This window comes from Pelophylax lessonae (assembly GCF_965119305.1).
Source record: "Pelophylax lessonae genome assembly, chromosome: 2".
NCBI classification, from domain to species: domain Eukaryota; kingdom Metazoa; phylum Chordata; class Amphibia; order Anura; family Ranidae; genus Pelophylax; species Pelophylax lessonae.
Window position 1 is genome coordinate 560,936,130 of NC_138769.1, and position 20,768 is coordinate 560,956,897.

General features: G+C 46.2%; 1 protein-coding gene across 2 annotated transcripts in view; it reads left to right on the forward strand.

Annotated features, from left to right (window-relative positions):
• ANKRD52 (ankyrin repeat domain 52) overlaps positions 1-20,768 on the forward strand; it is a 223,126-nt gene that overhangs the window by 149,528 nt on the left and 52,830 nt on the right. For both annotated transcript variants that reach the window (XM_082245880.1, XM_082245879.1), the window contains 4 exons: positions 13,285-13,486; positions 13,620-13,707; positions 16,501-16,618; positions 16,719-16,938. In XM_082245880.1, the coding sequence (XP_082102006.1) occupies positions 13,285-13,486; positions 13,620-13,707; positions 16,501-16,618; positions 16,719-16,938 (628 nt within the window). The remainder of the gene's footprint in view (positions 1-13,284; positions 13,487-13,619; positions 13,708-16,500; positions 16,619-16,718; positions 16,939-20,768) is intronic.

Below are 20,768 nucleotides of genomic sequence, written 5' to 3' on the forward strand. Positions count from 1 at the left end.
ATCTTCATATCCCCATCTTCGCAGCACATCAGCGTTTTCGTTGCTTTTCCCAAAGATCATCCCTGGTTCCCAAAAGGAGACTGAACTTTCTGGGCCTAATTTTGGATACATCCTTGGCAAGAGTTTCTCCATGCGGAGAAACTCCAGAAGATTCAGTCAATGATTCGGATGTTGCTGTCCGTCAACTGGCAGGGATTGATGGTCGCCTCTTTAGAGGCAGTACCGTTTGCCCAGTCTCATACCCGAATTCTCCAAAGAGGAGATTCTTCTCATCTGGAATCGGAATCCCGATTCCCTGGACAATCTGATCCGATTGAGCGAGCGGACCAGGGAGGCTCTGGTCTGGTGGCTTCGGTCTCCGATGCTCAGCCAGGGGAAGTCATTTCTTCTGATAAATTCCAGGTTACCGATAAATGTGTTGGAACTGAGAGCAATCAGACTTTGTCTGATTTACTGGACCGAGCAGCTCCAGGGCAGCCCGGTTCGGATCCAATCGGACTAGGCCTCGGTCATGACTTATGTCGATCACCAAGGGGCACCAAGAGTGCCCTGGCGGCCATAGAAGTGGCCAACATTCCTATTGGGGGAACAGTTGTTCCAGTTCTCTCCGCGATATTTATCACTGGAGTGGACAGGCAGATTATTTCAGCCGTCAGATTCTGGATCAAGAGGAATAGTCTCTTCATCCCAGAGGTATTTCACCAGCTGTCCCTTCATTGGGGCACCCCGGAGATGGATCTGTTGGCAGGTTGGCTCAACAGGGCTCGCGCCCGCGATCCTCTAGCGGACGCAGCAGACGCGCTGAGCGCCCCATAGGGGAAGTATCAGCTACTGTATGTCTTCCCCCCTCTCAAGTTACTGCTGAGATTTCTCCGCAGGATAGAGGTGGAGGGAACTCCAGTTATCCCGGTAATTCCGGGCTAGCCTCGTCAAGCCGGGTACGCCGACTTGTGCAAGACTAGTCGCGGACGCTCCTTGGAGACTTCTTCTCAGGGAGGATCTGCGGTCTCAAGGACCGATCTTCCATCGTGCTTTACAGTCGCTGGCTTTAACGGCCTGGCCATTGAGACCCAGGTACTGAAGGACAAGGAATTGTCAGCTTCAGTTATTCCTACTCTAATTAAAGCAAGAAAAGCGACTTCCAGCAAAGTCTATTATCGCACATGGAAGGCTTATATTGCGTGGTGTGAATCGTAGGAGTTTTCCCCCATGTACCTATTCGGTGACCCGAATCTTGTTTTTTTCTGCAAAAGGGGGTTGAGCAGAAACTATCTTTGAGCACTATCAAGGGTCAGGTTTCAGCGTTGGCAATCTTCTTCCAGAAGCCTCTGGCTACTCATTCCTTGGTGCGGAATTTCATCCAGGAGGTGCAGCACTTGGCTTCGCCAGTGCGCGCGCCCTTACCACCCTGGGATCCTAATTTGGTGTTGTCGGTTCTTCAGAAATCTCCCTTTGAAAATATCAGGGAGATTCCCAGATTATCCCAGAAGGTGGCCTTCTTGGTGGCTATCACTTCTGCACGCAGGGTGTCAGAACTGGCTGCATTATTGTGTCATTCCCCATATCTGGGGATTCATAGGGATAAGGTAGTTCTTCATCCGAAGTCATCTTTTTTTCCTAAGGTGGTTTTCAGACTTTCATCTGAATGAAGATATTGTGCTACCTTCCTTGTGTCCTAAGCCCAGTCATCCTCGGGAATGTGCGTTGCATTCCTTGGATGTGGTGCGGGCAATCAGGGTATACCTGAAGACTACGGAATCGTTCCGTAAGACGGATTCACTTTTTGTGATCACGGATGGCCCCAGAAAGGGGTTGCCTGCATCTGCCGCGACTATCTCCAGATGGATTAGACAGACGGTGGTACAGGCTTATTCTATTAAGGGTCGGAATCCTCCGTTCCCTGTTAAGGTGCACTCCACTCGAGCACTCAGTACTTCCTGGGCCTACCGCCATCAGGCGTCAGTGGTCCAGGTGTGCAAGGCGGCTACCTGGTAGTCGGTGCATACCTTTGCAAAATTTTATAAAGTTGATGTGATGGCATCGGTGGATGCCTCATTTGGCCGCAAGGTTTTGCAGACCGCAATTTGAGGAGACCGGTGGTCTACCTCGAGGGTTTTTTTCCGTTGGAATTTCAGTTGTCTCATTGTGTGATTGATGAGCCTTTAAAACTTCTAGTTGGCACCGGTTGGGCCTTCTAGATTGGATTTTGATTTCCATTTTCCCACCCCTCATTTGTGGCACTGCTTTGGGACGTCCCGAGTTGATATTAATCAAGGAGGACTACGTCTGTCAATGAGCGACAGAGAAAAATGGATTTTTGTAAAATCTTACCGTAAAATCCTTTTCTCTTAAGCTCATTGACAGACGTAGTACCCGCCCCTCTGTTTTTGAGTTGGGTTGGGTTAAATTCTCTAAACACTGCTTTGTGACATAACTGATTTGCTGTAGCAGGAAGTGAGAGGATATACCCTCTGGGACTGCCCCTAGGGTGTGGCCAGAACGTTTTCTTTCCTGTCTAGTCCTGCTCCTGTAGAGGGCAGTATAACCCGAGTTGATATTAATCAAGGAGGACTACGTCTGTCAATGAGCTTAAGAGAAAAGGATTTTACGGTAAGATTTTACAAAAATCCATTTTTATAAGCACTTTCTATTTATTTATTATCGCACCTTTATTTGATCCACAATATTACATCAGTATATATTAAGTGGGGCAGCACTGTGAGATTTACTCACCCTTTGCACCAATTATCATTGGCACTACATACCACCCCACGTCTTGACCTATGAGTCATATTTATAGGTAGCGCCTGTACCAGCCTTCACGCACTTTTATTCTCTGTGTACTTCCAACGCCCTTTGGCTACGTACTTTGTTTCGTACATTTCTTCAGGGGGTTCGCCATTTGGCTCCCCCCAGGATGTCTCCGTTGCCTCATTGGGACCTTAATTTGGGACCTTAATTTGGTTCTATCGGCTCTTCAGAAATCTCTTTTCGAGAACATAAAACGCATTTCCTTGCTCACCTTGTCACAGAAAGTTGCCTTTTGGTGGCTATCACCTCTGCGCGCAGGGTTTCTGAACTAGCGGCTCTATCTTGCCGCTCTCCTTTTCTGGTAATACACAGGGATAAGGTAGTGTTACGGCCTAATCCGTCGTTTCTTCCTGAGGTGGTTTCAGACTTCCATCTGATTGAAGACATAGTGCTTCCGTAACTCTGTCCGAAACCTTCACATCCTAGGGAATTTGCCTTGCATTGCTTGTATGTGGTTCGGGCGATGCCGGTGTATCTGGAGACTACGGAGTCCTTTCGTAAGTCAGACTCTGTGAATACGGATGGACCCCATAAGGGGGTGTCAGTAATGCAGGTTTGCAAGGCGGCCGCTGGTCGTTTTGTACATACGTTCACCAAGTTTTACAGAGTGAATGTGTTGGCATCCTCGGATGCATCCTTTTGGCCGCAAAGTTTTGCAGGCCACCTTTTAAGGAGCTGTCTACTTTTCCTTCTCCTTTATGGTTTTGCTACAATTGAGCCCCAGTTGTTGCTTGTTGGGCTCCATGTTATATAGTTGGTTATGTTAGCCGTGGGAATTGCATTCTTTTGTCCTTTCCCGACCCCTCAGTGGTTACTGCTTTTGGATGTCCCATTCGTCTATGATTTAAAGCAACAGCTGCGTTTGTAGGTGGACAAAAGAGAAAATGGAAAATTCTTAAGTGAAAAATCCCAAGAATTGCATGCATGGGGCTTCTACCGCCTCAAAAAGAACCTCCATGCTTACTTTCAATGCGAGATTTAAACACAAAATATCCACAGTCTACTCCAAAGCCCTTTTCCCAATGAAGTTGCACGCTCATGCCTAGGAGTCGGGGGCTGTCTGTTTTGCCTTTCTCTTGGTCTCGGACCCGTGGGTTCAGGCAGTGATTTCAAATGAGTACCTGGACCTAAAATCCCTAAACAAATTGCCTTCAAATTCCTATGGAAAAACGCAAGAACAGAAATTGCCTGAGAATACCTAGCATCCGTAGACATTCAAGATGCCTTTTTGCAAATTCCCATTTACTTCCCACATCAGTGCTTTCTGCTCTTCACAGTAGGAGACAGAAACTTCTAGTTTGACACACTGCCATTTGGCCTAATTTTCCCCTACCAGAGTATTTAAAAAGTACTGCATTTGCCCTCTTAAAAACTCAGGGCATTCAATGATAGGCTATCTAGAACATCTTGAAGGGCTCCTCCCCATTTCAACTCTGTAAATGTCCATGTCCACAGGGCTATTCAGGTGCTTCAGGCTTTCAGCTGGGAAATTAATTTTCAAAAATTTGCTTCCTTTCGCCGGGAATACTTAGCCTCATTCTAATCAAAGCCCAAGCAAAACTAGTTTTTCCAGAAAACAAACTGGCCTCTCTGGTTTCACACTTAAACCTTAGTGGCTCTAAATGCTTGAATGGAAAAAAACATGTTCAGCTCCCCCATCCCCACTAATGCTTAAGCCTGATCTTGATCCAGCGATGTGCACAACAGGAGCTGCACCACCGAGACTCTCCCTCATTGGCTCAGACACAGCATTGGAAGCCATTGGCAGACACAGCTCCTTTTATCTTCGTGAATGTTGGGTTATACTGCCCCCTACAGGAGTAGGACACTAGGCAGGAAGAAAACTTTAAAAAAACAGAGAGAGGTGCCTCTAAGAGTAGACTGTAATGCTTTAATACACAATTCACAATAGCAACTCACATGGAGTAAATGGAGATGAGCATGATAATACAGGACAGTCAAGTAGCTGTCCCCCATCTACCTCTGGAGGGTTTTGGGGTGGATGTGGTCCCCTCCCAGGGACGATCGGACTCTCCATCCCATGCAGCCCCCCTCAGTGGTCCTCTGCGGACTTGTTACCCCCCCCATCTGCCCACACCACCCTCCCCCTCTATAGGGTGGACATACCTTCTCATCCCCTAGTGCTGACTCTTGGTTCTTTCTCTTCCTGATCGCTGCATGGTATGCAGTTTGTTTTGGTGCTGTAAGTGCCTGATCAGTGGTGGTGTGTGTGTGTTTTTTTTTTTTTTTTTTTCCGTGGGGTTCTCTCTCCCTCTCTCTGCTATAGCCGTGGTAGTGCTCTGTGCTGAGCCCTGTGGTACCCCCAGCACAGTGGGTGTGTCCCTAGCAGTGTTATACATTTTTTTGTGTGGGTCCCCCTTTTCACTAATGTAGTCCCTACACATTTCCCCACCTGATCCCCTCTTAGAGGCTGCCGGGCCCTCCGGGTCCCAATGATCCCTGACTGCACTGAAAGCGTTCCTGGAGTCCTTAGTATCCAAGGTGGATTTGGTCTTTGGAAAACGGGCTTGCAGAAAGCATCCCTTGTCTTCACCTGCTTCATCTGTCTCATCAGATCCTAAATCTGATTCGACCACCGCAAATGCGAGTTACCCTTCTGGGTCTGCATCCACGCACCCTGCGTGCTCAGATAGTGAGGATGATTCCTCTGCTCTTCTAGCCCTGCATGAAAAGGCGCTGGTGGATGCACGGATTGTGTCAGTGCGTGAACCTCTAAAGATGGAGGATGCGGCTGATGCTGCATCGGAAGCGCCGGTCCTTTTGGCACCCACAGGCCCTCAAAGGGTGTGACGGTGTTCCCCTTTCCCGCTTACTTTGAGAATATTGTCACAAAACAGTGGGGTTGTCCAAAACGCACATTTACAGTCCCTAAGGGTTTTGCGATGCGGTATCCTTATGAGGATTCCTTGCTTAAAAAGTGGACTGTCCCACCTGTAGTGGACTCGCTCGTTTCCAGTTTAAATAAAGCAACCTTAATCCCAGTTGAAGAGTCTTTGGCCTTTAAAGATCCGGCTAATAGGTTGGTGGCTCTGACCCGCCATATGTTCACTGTGGCTGGTTCTAGCCCTTAGGTCGGTTTTTACTATTGCCATGGTGTCGCAAACTCTGACCGAGTGAGCTAAACTTTTACGCTGGGACCTCGAGGGGGAACTGCTTCCTCCTGCTTTTTGAGCTGGGGTTTCAGTTGGTCCAGGGGCTACAATATATGTGATGCATCTTTGGATGCAGCTCCCTTGATTTCTAGACTGGTTGAAATCCTGGTCGGCGGACCAGACTTCTATGAAGGCCTCATCTGATCTCCCATTTGTGGGGGATCGCCTGTTTGGAGCTTCCTTGGATGATATTAAGGGGGAAAGAGTACTCTTCTTCCGCAGGCTTCTAAGTGCAAGGACACCTGTCATAGATGCGAGGCCACTCCTTTTTGGCTCTTAAGAAGCCTTTTCTTCCCTTAGGGTCTCAAGGCAAGGAATCTAAGCCCATCAGGGCCTCCACCGGAGGTTCCAAGAGGACTTGGTCTGGCAAGCCACAAATGGGTTCTTCCAGACATGCAGACAAGGCTGCCTCTGCATTAAGGGGTGCCCTCACCCGTGTCTGGGATGGGGAGGACGTCTTCACTGGTTTCTGGATCCGTAGACCTCCTTGGTACAGGACAAGTGGGTCCACAAAGTCATTCGTCCAGCTACAAGATCAAATTCGGGCTTATCCTTCGAAAAATTATTTCCTTCCAACTTGCGCTTGTCCCCAGATCACTTACGGGGTCTCTTTTGTGGCAGTGCAAGACTTGTTACTTGAAGGGGTGATTGTCCCAGTCCTGGCTGCGGACAATTTTCAGGGGTTTTACTCAAACCGGTTTAGAGATCCCAGGAAGGAAGGCAAGGTACGTCTAATTCTGGACCTCAAGGTGCTAAACTGCTTTGTGCGGGTACAGAAGTTCTGAATGGAGTCTATTCGCACGATAGTGGCATCCCTACATCAGGGGTATTTTCTTGCTTTTATCGACATCAAGCACGCCTACCTTCACATTCCAATATGTGCCGGTCACCAGCGCTTCCTCTGCTTTGCTCTGGGCAAAGAGCATTAGCAGTTTGTGGCGTTACCCTTTGGTCTCGCCTCCGCTCCTCGGATCGTCACAGAAGTGTTGGCCCCGGTACTAGCAATGTTTCGTCAGCGGGGGATCGTGATACTGGAGTATCTGGACTCTCACCTCCTGCGAGCGGTGTCTCCGAATGCTCTGATGGATAAATTGGGGTTCATCTGCAAAATCTTGAGGGAGTTGGGTTGGATTTTGATCCATCAGAAGTCTGCTCTGTTTCTGTCCACAAGAATGTACTACCTGGGTCTGACTCTGGACTCACTCAGCCAGAGTATTTCTTCCTCTGGAAAAACTCCAGCAGTTGCAGGAGGCAATTCAGCTTCTGTTGTCCAGCAGACGGTCATCCCTCCGGGCTTGCATGCGGGTGCTGGGCCTGATGGTGTCTGTTAGCACAGTTTCACACGATATCTCTGTAAAAAGAGATCCTGGTGAAATGGGACAAGAATCCTCAGTCTCTAGACAATGTGATCTTGTTGAACCGGGGTACGAGAGGGTCCCTGATCTGGTGGCTTTGTTCTACGGCACTTTAACAGGGAAAATCCTTTCTCTCCCTGTATTGGATGGTTGTCGCCACGGTGCCCTGGCGGTTCGGGAAGTAGCCGCTTTTCTAAGGTGGGAAGATTGATTCATTGATTTTGTTCCAGCCCTCTCTGCTGTACACATACCAGAGGTGGAAAATTGGCAAGTGGATTACTTCAGTCGACAGGTGTTGGACCAGGGGGAATGGTCCCTTCCTCCTGAGAGGTTTCTTCAGTTGTGTCTCCGGTGGGGTACTCTTAGTAGGGATCGACCGATTATCGGCAGCACGGATATATCGAGGGCCGATATGCGTTTTCCCCGATATATTGGAATCGGCCTCAGCGGTGACCAATATTGCAGTGACGTCATTGCGTATGTTGTGCCACGCGTCTCTGCGCACTGGGGGTCTGGAACAGCTTCTGCGGCCTTCTTAGCCCACCTCCCTCAGCCTCGTTTTGGAGTCTCACAGTGCGCACAGTGTATTTTACAGCCGCCGCGGCCACATACTAGAGTTTGCACAGTCGGGACAGTGAGTGATTCTTTCTCAATCATACAGTACAGTGACCAGTCACAGTGCACAGTGTGTATAACATAGCCACCACGGCCACCCACAGCTGCCCGGTGCCAGCCAGCCAGCCACCTGCACACACCCACAGGCCTGTGCCAGCCAGCCACGGGCCCTGCCTGCACCAGCTAGCCAACCACATGCCCTGGGCCTGTACCAGCCAGCCACCCACCACACAGGGTGTCAGCCAGCCACCCACCCACCAAACAAAGGGTGCCAGACAGCCACCCACAACAGGGTGCCAGCCAGCCAGCCACCAAAGGGTGCCAGTTTTTTTTTTTTTTTTTTTTTAATTTTAAGCCTATATTCAATTTCATTAGTGTCTATCAAATTTCAATGGAGATAGAAAAATTAAAAGTTAGGTCTGGGACTATTTCTCATCTCCATCCCCATGAAAAGCAGCAGAACTGTGCAACACTTGCAGAAACAATGTAAGCATGGGATCAATAACTGCAAAAATACGTTAAATCTTTGCACCCATCTAAGAGTTCATCATGTTGAATTATATCATGCAGCACAGAAAAAAACAAAATGAATCAAAGTGAAACATCACTATCCCAGGCAACAATAACATATGTTTCAGAAAAAAACAGGTGGCTAAAATCGGGTGGAAGATCCCAACCGCTGGACAGAGTAATCACAGAGATGATGGTCATTGATAACCAGCCATTTACTGTCTGACTCTGAATTTAAGCGGTTGATGTCCATACTTGAGCCAAGGTACACACTGAAGAGTGACAAATTTTATCGTACTGAAATGCTGGAAAAGATTCACCAAAAGGTCTTTGAGAAAGTAAAGGCTATGCTGCAACCAGAGAATGCTGGCAACTCACTCTCATTCACGACTGACTGCTGGTCAGGACAAACAGAATCATTACTAATAAGTCTTACATGCCACTTCATTGACAGCGGATGGACAAAAAGGCATTGGTGTTGAATACAAAAGTGATGTAAGGATCCCACACTGGGGAGTACGTTAGAGAAATGTTTCTAGGCATGCTAGAAGAATGGGGAATCACCAAAGACCGAGTGATGCTTGTGCTTTGAGACAGCGGAGTGAACATGGCGAAAGGAATGAGACTTGCTGAAGTGTCAGACCTCAGTTGCATGGCACACACCCTCCAACTTGTGGTAAATGATGGTCTGTCAAACTAGAAAGCTTTGCTTGACATAATTGGCATGCTGAAGAAGTGCGCAGGCCATTTCCACCATTCAATCCTTGCCAAGCAGGGACTGAGGTGCAGTCAGGAAGACCTTGGTTTACCCAAAAACGGCTTGATTCAGGCTGTTCCAACACGATGGAACTCAACACTTCACATGCTGCAAAGAATGTTGGAGCAGAAGTGAGCTCTTACAATATATTCAGGTGAATATGGACTTGGAGGACATTCTTGTCCTGCTGTTCAGTGGGACATTGTAGCCAATGTCATTGAGACCCTTCTCCCCATAGAGGAAGTGACACTAGAGGTGTCATTATGACTCCTCTGTGTCATCTGTCCTCCCATGTGTGAGAGTGCTGAAGATGCTTCTTCAACAGAATGAAGGACCCAACACACGTGGCATTAAAACATGTAGGCAGGCCATAAGGGACAGCCTCGCCAAATGTTTTCAGAGCGTGAAGAGAATAAAAATGTTGTGCTTGCATGCATTTTGGATCCTTGATACAAGAACTATCCTTTCTCTTCTGATGTATTGACCAAGGCAAAACAATGTCTGACAGAAGATATTCAACAGAAGGTGCCGAAAAAAAAGAAAAAAAAGTAAAGAGAGGGTTTCTAATGTGGAAGAGCAGGATGCAGGAGAAAAATATCCAAAAAGACAACGGACAGAAGAGAAACTTTGTCATGGTCAAATAGATGCCATGTTCAGTGTTTTTTTTTTTTTTGGAGCCTCATGCGGAGGATTCTTCTGAATCTGCAATAATGAGCCTGGATGACGAACTTCATCTCTATTTGAAGGAACCAGTAATTGGCAGAAAGTGATCCTCTTCAGTGGTGGAAAGACAATTAGGCACGCTACAAAAGACTTGCTTCTCGTGCTAGAAGATACCTTTCTGCTCCATCTTCCTCGGTACCAAGTGTGTGTGTTTTTAGTGAAGTAGCAGCAATTTATAAAAAAGAAAAGAAGTAGTTTAACTGGTGAACATGCTGAAATGTTATGCTTTCTACACTATAATATTCTACTTAACTGGGAGTATAATATTGTTCTACTTAACTGGGAGTATTGGAAGTGTAGTGGTATAGTACTGGTGTCCACTCCACTCCAATCCCTTCCACTGTTTGGCTTTTGTCTTTTTTTTTTTTGTCTTTCTTTTTTAGCAGTTTTGCACTGACTGCAGTTAGTGTTTTAAAATTATTGCAGTGATTGCACTATTGCAGCTGTAGTCCACTGACTCCTCCAATCCACTGTCTAGCTGTTTGTTGTCTAGCTTTTTTTCTAGCAGTTTAATTTGCACTGACTGCAGTGTTAAAAATGTTAATAAACAAACATTAACATGTTCAGTAACAGATTTGTGTCGAAATTTGTTTTTTTGTTTTTTGCAAAACTTTAAAGGTTCAAAATATCGGCGCATATCGGCCGATACTGATATGCATTGGCCAAAATATCGATATCTGCATCAAAACCGATATCAGTTGTTCACTACTCCCGAGGGGGACCTATTGACCTCTTGTCTCAAAATGAAGATACAGAGGTTTGTGGCATGATCTCGGGATCCTCTGGCTGATGCCACAAATGCCCTAGTGGCTCTTTGGAGTCAATATCGTCTGATTTACGTTTCCCCCCCCCCTCTCATACTTTTGCCAAGACTCCTGGGCAGGATCGAGGAAGAAGGGATTCCAATCATTATAGTTGCTCCAGGCTGGCCTCGCTGGTCTTGGAACGCCAAGCTGGTATGGCTGGTCGCCGATGCTCCTTGGAGACTTCCTATCAGGGAAGATCTGCTGTCCCAATCTTCCATCCTGCTTTACAGTCGCTGGCTTTAACGGCTTTGCTGTAGTAAGCCAGGTGCTGAAGGATAGAGGCTTGTCTGAATCAGTGATTCCTACGCTGTTAAAGGCTAAAAATCTACCTCTAGGAAGATTTACTATCGTACTTTGAACACCTACATTGCGTGGTGTGATTCTCTTGGGGTTCACCTTCGCTCCTTTTCGGTGGCTCAAATATTGGCTATCCTCCAACAGAGGATTGAGCAGCGCCTGGCCTGTAGTACCATCAAGGGCCAGGTTTCAGCCTTAGTGGTTTTCTTTCAACTTCCATTGGCCACACATTCCTTGGCCTTTTTATCCGGGGAGTTTCGATACTTGGCTCCTCCAGTGCGGTCTCCATTGCCACCATGGGACCTGAATTTGGTGCTGTCAGTTCTTCAGAAACCTCCTTTCGAAAGTCTTCGGGAGGTTCCCCTGCTTGCGTTGTCTCAGAAGGGGGCTTTTTGGTATCTATTACTTCTGCGTGCAGGGTGTCGGAGCTGGCGGCTTTGTCTTGCCGTTCACCTTACCTGGTAGTTCTTCGTACCGGTCTGTCGTTCCTTCCAAAGGTCGTCGGAGTTACATTTGAATGTAGACATTGTGTTGCCTTCCCTATGTCCCAGGCATAAACATTCTAAGGAAATTGCTTTGCATTCCCTGGATGTGGTTTGAGCAATCAGGGTGTACCTGGCAGCTAGGGAGTCTTTTAGGAAGTCAGACTCACTATTTGTACTCATGGAAGGACCTCAAAGGGTTGGCTGCCTCTGCTGTGACCATTTCCAGATGGATCAGGCAGACAGTGGTTCAGACCTATTCAATTAAGGGTCAGGTTCCTCCTTTTTCTGTTGAGGCACACTCTGCTTGGGCGCTTAGTGCTTCCTGGGCCTTCCGTCATCAGGGTCAGTGATGTAGGTTTGCAAGGCGGTCACCGGGTCGTCTGTACACACTTTCACAAAGTTTTATAAGGTGGATGTGTTGACATCTGCAGATTCTTCTTTTGGCTGCAAAGTTTTGCAGGCTGCAGTTTAGAGGACCTGGTCCTCTTTGCAGGTTTTTTTTTTATTTTTTTTTCAGGTCAGCTCCAGCTTATGGTTGAGCTCCATGTAACCTTGTTGGCTACAGTTTAGCCTTTGAAATTTTTTCTGCTGTTCCCTCCCCTCATGTTTGACGCTGCTTTGGGATGTCCCAACGGTCAAGAAGAAAAGGAGCCGTGTCCGTCAATGAACGAAAGGGAAAATTGGATTTTTGACTTACCGTAAAATCCACTTCTCTGATGTTGATTGACGGACACAGCACTTTTCGCTCTGTGGTGTTGACTTTCTTCTGACTGCTTATAACAAAACGGAGTGCCTATATCTGAGAGTTGGGGTATACCCCTTGGGACTGCCCCAGAGGCGTAGTCAAGTTTTTTCTTTTTTTTTGCTGCCTAGTGTCCTACTCCTGTAGGGGGCAGTATAACCCAATGTTCAAAATAAGGAGCTGTGTCTGTCAATGAACATCAGAGAAAAGGATTTTACAGTAAGTCGAAAATCACATTTTTCATAGACCAGGGAATTACCCTTGTATGATTTCTCCTTCAATATAGCCTTCTTGTTGGCTATCATGTTGGTTAGACATGTCTCTTAAGTTAGTGACTATTATAAAGAGCCATGAAAGGAGCATTTTTTTCCTATGGGCCATTTCACACCACATGGAGTCCAGTGCATTTTTCTTTCTGTATCAGAAACTCATGGATAGGTTATACGGTTTACAATAACATAATTAACACTAGTGCGGTCAGTTCCAGTGCATTCTAGTTCCAGAAAATAAGTAGAAAATGCTGCATTTTTTTTTTTCTGCACTGAACTGTACTGGAACGTGGTAAAACACATCAAAAAAATGCACTGGAACGCACATGCCTCAAATTGGGGTCAAGAAAAAGAGGGGAAAAAAATGCACCGGAAAGCATCAAACACATGCAGTAATGCATCCGGACTGTGTTTTTTATGGTTGGTTTTAATCTTCCACATCAAAAGGAACTCTGTTGGCACTCCATAGCCCTAACCTTTGTGAAACTACTTTCAGAGAGACATGCAGCAGTGTTCTCTGGCTAACAAATGTAATACAGTATCTTGAGCTCTTTGCTTTTTTGGCAAGACTTTTTTGCATTTAAGTTTTAAAACGGTAAATACTGTTTTTACTTTTTCTTGATATTTTTTCATGGCAATATTTTACTTTTGTCTTATTTTAATGCTTCCATGTGTTAACTTTTGACTCATGCAGTTGTTGCACTTGGGATCTTTTTAACCTCATTGATTTCATATATACAGGCCTACTATGGTCACTATGATGCCCTGAAAACTCTAGCAGAAACGCTGGTGAACCTGGACGTACGTGACCACAAAGGCCGCACTGCTCTTTACCTCGCCACAGAAAGGGGATTCACAGAGTGTGTGGAGGTTCTTATGAGCCATGGGGCCTCTCCACTCATCAAGGACCGTAAGAAAAAATGGACACCATTGCATGTAGCAGGTTAGGACCTCAAACTGTGGTTTATATCATGTAACGTACAATTTTAAGTAGTTATAATCTTTAGTCTGTGAGTCAGAACATGTTTAAGTTTTATTGGTAAATTGATGTTTTCTATTTCCCCCCAAATGATTAGCTGCCTCTGGAAACACTGATGTTCTGCACCTGTTGATTGATAGCAGTGAGAGACTGGACATTACTGATGTAACAGATGCACATGGCCAGTAAGTTCTTTCTACTTTTCTAGTAGACTGCCTAGTCTGGCCACTGAGAGGGGGGGGGGGGGGTTAGATAGCTAATGATACTGATATGAACAAATGTTAGGTAAGTGGTATTCCACCCATGTGCTCCAGTTGGATTTAAAATTGTCTGTCATCTTGTATGGCAGTGAGGTGTTTTTGTTTTTTTTATTGTTGCACGGTTTACATTTTCGGAAGAGTAAAATTGCATTAGCTGTGGTAAACTGTTTTAGGCGATCTGAACAGAAGTTTGAGCCAATACCTGTCAAAACTAGTTACCCACACCCATAAAAAGTTTCCAAAAGTGGTAGATGATGGGGGGAGGGAGGCGGGGGAATGAAAGTGAAACTTCCCTTTTTAGGTAACGTTCCGCTTAAATCACAGTGATTTGAAAGCCTGTTTAAATGCAAGAAATCATTCTATTCTATTTTTGTAAACCTTAAATGTGTTTTATGCATCTGCCACTTGATTTACTTGTGGAAAGAATTTTCTGCAGAAGGTATTTCAGGTAGATGTTTTAGGTTTTATGGAATGCCTAGATGTTGGATGATGTTGGGACTAGGGAGACCCTTGGGGTATGTGTCCTTCTTGTAGGTTGGATTTTGTCAGGATGCAGGAAAGCTATGCAGTATATACCCTACATTTAGGCTGTACTTTGTTAGGATACGGGAAACCTCTGAGGTATATGGTCTTGGAGGCAGAAAAATATACATGTTGTCCAAAAAATAAGAAACCTCTCCTCTTGGAAGTAAGAGATGGGAAATGCACTTCAACTTATATGCAGTTGTGTGTTAGTGGTATATTAAACATTCCAATTTGACTGGTCTTATTTGCTTTATTTAATTTAATTTATTAGATCTTTGGTTTATTTTCCTTGGATTAGAATTGTATATATTGCTTAATTTTATTGTACAGTATTTCCCCCCCCCCCTTTTTTTTTTTTTTTTTTTTTTTTTTTTTACTGTTTTTAGTTGATGTTTCTTATTCTCCTGACTGTCCTAAGGTTTATGATGAACCAAGTTTAGATTTGCTTGAAGGTGGGAAAATTGGTGTTTGGGAAAGGAGTTGTGTAATTTTTTATTTTTTTTTGATTGCAGGTGTTTGGTGGCTAGTATGGGGCCTAATTATGACTGCAGAAGGCAGGGACATAATATAGTTGCCACCTACAGTAATTTATCAGTGTAAAAGTGTATCCAAGTTCAAGAACAAAAATACAATGTATTGCAGCATACAAATCTATTGATGTGTGGTGTCTGCATTCATTTTTACGCTTATTTTCCTTTTTTTTTTATCACCTAAGGGACACTTCTTTTCTTAGGGTGTCAATGCTCACTCGCTGTACTTTTGTTAAGAAGCAGAGCTGTCTCCTTCAATCGGTGGCTGTTGTCTCCTGGGCTTGGTCAACCATCTAGCCTTTTTCGTTGGGCCTCTAGAACACTTTTGGGTCTACAACGGTTTTATGCTAGAAAAGCCGTTGTTTTGGCATGGAAATCAGATAGGCCCCCTTACTTTGGAGAGCTGGAAGAGTTTAGTTAATTTAGTGTTCCCATTGTATAAAATGACATCTCTCTCTCGCAAGGTTGTCCCAAAAAAGGTCTTGGACATTTGGATTGAATCTCCCTCCACTACTAATGCTAGAGACGATACTGTGCTTGACTAAAGTGGATGATGTGTAAATTCTATGTTCCCTAAGGAGGAGGGGCTATACAGGGGTTGACCTGGTGTGGTTCCCCCCCGGTACCCTATCTTTACCTTTTTCTTATCTTCCTGGGACTATGTTGCTCATACTGCACTTTATTATTTACTGTGTTATAGTCTTAATTTTCTAGCTTATTTTTCTTAAACCTGTGCCTGCCTTCTACCTTCCTGATTGCCTACATTGGTCATGTGATGATGCTTTCTTCGTTAATCGAGGGGTACTGTAGTTGGGATTGTTTTGTTTTTATATATTCTATTTTCTTTTGAGCCGGGGAATGCCCAAGAAACTACTTTTCTTAAACTAATGAAAAACCATTTCGAAAAAAAAAAAAAAGGAGCAGGGTTTTTCACCCTTGGACAGGACTATGGATTACCTCGTACATAAAATGTCCTGGAGTTGTTCTGTAGTTCATTGAACTGTAAACATTGTAACTGAAAACCAAAAGGAAGGTAGTAGCTCACTAGCTTGTGAATCAGGAATCAACATGAATTTTTGCACAGATATACCAAAGTGCCTTTAATTATATATTTAACAGACCAAAGGGTAACCGCTTGGTTCTTACAGCAGAGTTCCACCTCCCCCACCAAAAATTAAAACTCAGCAGCTACACATACTGTAGCTGCTGACTTTTAATATTAGGACATCCATCGGCTGTCAGGTGCTGACACTGCCATTGCCGGTAAGGGAACCCAGCTTCACGGGCGGGCCCTGACTGCGCATGCATGAAGCGCGCTGTGCATTAAGTTCGGCTCGGCGGGGGGGGGAGTAGGAGGGGGGGGAGTAGGAGGAGGGGGCCAAACTTCCGAGGGATAGCGCCGTGGCGCAGTCTCCCAGAAGTGGGGAAAGGTACCTGTCAAAACAGGTACCCCCCCTTTGCCCTCTGAAAGGTGCCAAATGTGGCACCGGAGGGGGAGAGGAAGTAAATGAGCGGAAGTTCCACTTCTGGGTGGAACTCCACTTTAAGTAAATCTGGCCACTGTAGGCAGCAACCACCTCCCTTACATTCTTCTTTTTTTTTTTTCTCTAGTTTTTAAACATATGGAGTGTATTTCTAATTCTACTATTTTTGTGCTTAAAAGAACTCCCTTAATGCTTGCTGTGATGAATGGACATGTTGACTGTGTTCACCTGCTACTGGAGAAAGGAGCCACTGTAGATGCTGGAGATAAAAGAGGAAGAACCACACTTCATAGAGCAGTAAGCAGCATTTATACATGCAAAGAGAATTTCTTGATTTATTTTTTATGCAGCACTTGATTTTGGGTACTAACATGATGTCTTATGCCACTTTTTGTAGTCTGTAACCGGTTGTGAAGACTGTGTGGGTGCTCTGCTGGACCATGATGCCTTTGTGCTTTGTCGGGACTACAAGGGACGCACTCCTATTCACTTTGCTGCATCTTGTGGCCATGCAACACTGGTGCATGTGTACTTGCAGGCTGCACTCTCTACAGACCCACTGGATGCAGTGGTGGATTACAACGGATACACTCCCATGCACTGGGCTGCTTACAATGGTATAGTATACCCTGTTCTCTTATTCAGACTTGCACAAAATGGTCACCTTAATTATTTTAAGGATAGCATTTTTATGAAGTTTAACAGTTTTGTGTATAGAAGGTGGCATTCTCATCAGGTGCAGCTTCAGCAGAAACTTTATTTTAGATTTAGTCGGAAAAAGAAAATCTGTTTTATTCCTATCCACCCCTATTTGGACAATTTTACCATTTTGTACCTGAGACATGGTACAAAGAATGTAGCGTGAGAACGGTACCCCCTGCACAGAACACACTGACATGGCTCCCTTAAAAAGGTTGTAACCCTAAAAAAAAAAAGATTTCCTCATAGCATAGCAGAATAAACAGCACAGTGCTTGTGCTGTCGAATCTGTCCCTCTCTATGATGTAAAAAACCTGCTTGAGCCTGCCTGTCCCCCCCTGTCAATGTTCTGACCATGGTAATCATGGCTGCTGATCCAAGATAACTGTGGTCAGCTTGCGTGCTTCCAACATCCTGCTGCTCTCCTCTCTCCCCCTCCCTCCCTGCCTGTCACCTACTGTGTGTGTTGATCTGCTCCCCACCCCTCCCCTCTCCTTCTGCTATTAGTAGCTGGCTGTAAAGTTAAAAAAAGCTTACTGCCAGCCCCTCTGTTCTTCTAAGCTGTACTACCGCTGTGTACATATTTGTATAAAATTATGTCTGTAAATACCATATTTCATTTGGTTTCTGGCTGGTCACTTAACCTCAGGCCGCTCTCCTCCCCAGATCTAAGGCATGCAGCTGTAGGGGCTGAGCAAGGCAAGTGATGGTTATGTGACCTCCCCACTGACTTCAGAGTGGGATCTCAGCCCCTTCCACTGTATCCCTTAGATCAGGGTAGGAGAGTGGCCGGAGGTCAAGTGACCAGCCAGAAAGCCACTGAATTAAGGTATTTACAGGCACAATTGTATACAAACCTGTACACTGGGTAGTGTAGCTTAGTAGAACAGAGGGGCTAGCAGTAATGTTTATTTGACTTTACAACCACTTTAAGGGTCTGATTAGTTCTGCATCCCTGCCCTTTGCCAGTATTTCCACTATTTTAGAGGCAACACCCCCCCCCCCCCCCCCACTTCCTTTTATGTCAAATTAGAAACTTTTTGCAGCCATATCTGAGCTGTGCGATAAGCTGTTGGGCGGTTCTCATTGGCTTCAAACACCTGGGAGACAAACATGGCAAGCATGAGTGCTCTCCTTCCCCTCCTCCCCTTTTAAGGGAGGATTTGGCATTGGAGTAAATTCTTCAGGATGAGAAAGATGTGGAAGCTGTTCACCATGGCTTTTTCAGTCTTCTTGATTCAGAGCCAGATATAGTTGCCACGGACAGTGTACCCCCTGAGGGGTCTCAGTCCTCTCGGTCGGATGTGGAGGAGGAGGAGGAGGAGGATTCCACCTCCGGTTCAGCAAGAGAACGTGCTGCAATGTCTGCGCTGATTAGCTCTGTGAAAGACACGCTAAATTTAGATGAGCCCCACCTGTCGGGTAAGCGGTCTTCCTTTGGGACCCGCAAAGCCCAGAAGTCGGGACAGGTTTTCCCTGCCCCGCTGAGTTTCACGAGACCGTGAATAACCAATGGCGCAATTTAAAGCGCAATTTTGTGGTGCCCAAGCGATTTCAGTACCGTTATCCCTGAGTTGATCAAAGGCCTTATGGGTTGGAAGAGTACTCTTCTACCCCAATCCACCAAGGGCAAGGCATCGCGTAATAGATGGGGGGCCTTCATTTACTGCTCATAGGCAGCCCTTTCGTGCCTCAAGAGTCGCAGGAGAAAAGGAGCTAAGCCATTCAGGTCTTCTGGGGGGTCCCAAGAAGACATGGTCGGGTGAGCCGAGAACAGGCCAATATGGATCTGCGGACAAATTCTCGTCTGATGAAGACGCCCTCACCCGTAGCTGGGGTGGGGGGGACGTCTTTGCTTCTTTCCAGAACCATGAACTTCCTTGATTCAGGACAAAAGGGTCCATGAACTGATCCGCACGGGTTAAAAGATCGAATTCTGGTCTCGACCGTCAGACAGGTTCTTCCCGTCCAATTTATGCCTATCTCCAGACCAGAGGGATCTAAGAGAGGCGGTACAAGATCTGCTGTCGCAAGGGGTGATTGTGCCGGTTCCTTCTCAGGAACACTTTCAGGGGCTCTATTCAAACCTGTTTACTGTGCCTAGGAAAGAAGGCAAAGTACGTCCAATCCTGGACCTCAAGGCTCGCACGGTAGTAGCGTCTCTACACCAAGGAGACTTTTTGGCCTCCATAGATATCAAGAACACATATCTACATGTCCCAATTTACACTGGAAGCCAGCGTTCTGTTTGCTTTGCTGTGGGAAAAGAGCATTATCAATTTGTGGGGTTACCCTTTGGTCTCGCCCCAGGTCTGCACCAAAGTGTTGGCATCACTGTGACAACGGGGGATTATGGTTCTGGGGTACTTGGACGATCTCCTATTAAGAGCAGACTCGCATTCAGCCCTGTTGGGCGACTTGACAATTACTGTACGGAGTCTGCAAGAGTTCGGTTGGAACATCAATTTTAAAAAATCGGCCCTGATACCATCCTTAAGATTAGCTGTGCCTGACTGGACTCCGGGGAGGGTTTTTCTTCCCTTGGACAAGCTGCAAAAGTTGCAGGGGGCGATTTGTTTGCTGTTAGCCAGTAATCTGTCCTCTCTGCGAACTTGCATGCAGGCCTTGGGTCTGATGCTGTCAACCTTCGAGTAGGTTCAGTTTGCGCAGTTCCACACGAGACCCTTAAAAAGGGAGATTCTTGTCAAATGGAATATAGATCCAAAGACCTTGGGCACTAGGGTTTGGTTGAATCGCAACACAAGGACTGCCCTATTATGGTGGCTTCACTCGTTAGCACTACTCCAGGGCAAGTCCTTTCTTCCACCGTATTGGACTGTGGTAAGTCCTTTCTTCCACCGTATTGGACTGTGGTAACCACATATGCCAGCTTGTCCGGCTGGGGAAGCTCTGCGTCCAGGGGTCCTAGACAGTAAGAGTCCAGACTTTGATCACTATTCTGGAGCTCAGCGCGATAAAGCTTTGCCTGAGTCACTGGACAACTCGTTTACGTTCCCTTGGACTGCACCTGAGGCAGTCCAAGGGAGTGTACCATCACTTCCTGCTATAGGACTTCAGTTTTTTTCTGCTTAGTCAGGAGTAAGGACCTGGCTCCCTGCTGGGATCTGTGGTCCTGGCATTTTTTCCTTTTTAAATGGAATTTTCTCTGTTGTTCACTGACGGACGCAGTCTCTGTTCTTCATAACAGGAGGGTTATACTGCCCCCTACAGGAGTAGGACACTGGCAGAAAAAGTTCTGGATACGCCTATGGGCAGTCCCAGGGGGTATACCCTCTCTCCCTGCTATGGTATATGTCAGTTTTAATCTGCCTAGTCAGGAGTGAGGACCTAGTTCCTTTGCTGGGATCTCTGGTCCTGGCAAGAGTTTTTTTCACCAGATTTTTTTCCTGTGAGATCTACAAGCTAAGCCGGATCTGGGCAATGGCTGTATATATAGATCCAGTGGTCACCCCAGTCAGCCAGCGAGCGTGCGCAGACCACAGCTCTATGCTAGGTCGGCCGCGACATATTCCCACTGGACAGGGACTGGCCCTGCAAGTTAAACGTTTCGCCAGGTCGCATATGACCGGGTCTAGGCCCAAGTTGCAGCGTTCCTATTGGCCACTTCGGCGGAGAGGGGTTCTGTCAGGGGATGGCACCCACCTGTTCCCGGTATGGTAAGTAAAATGTTCCTCCCTCTCCCCCTGGCGGTTTTGGGGTGGGCGCAGGCCCCTCCTTAGGACGGTCG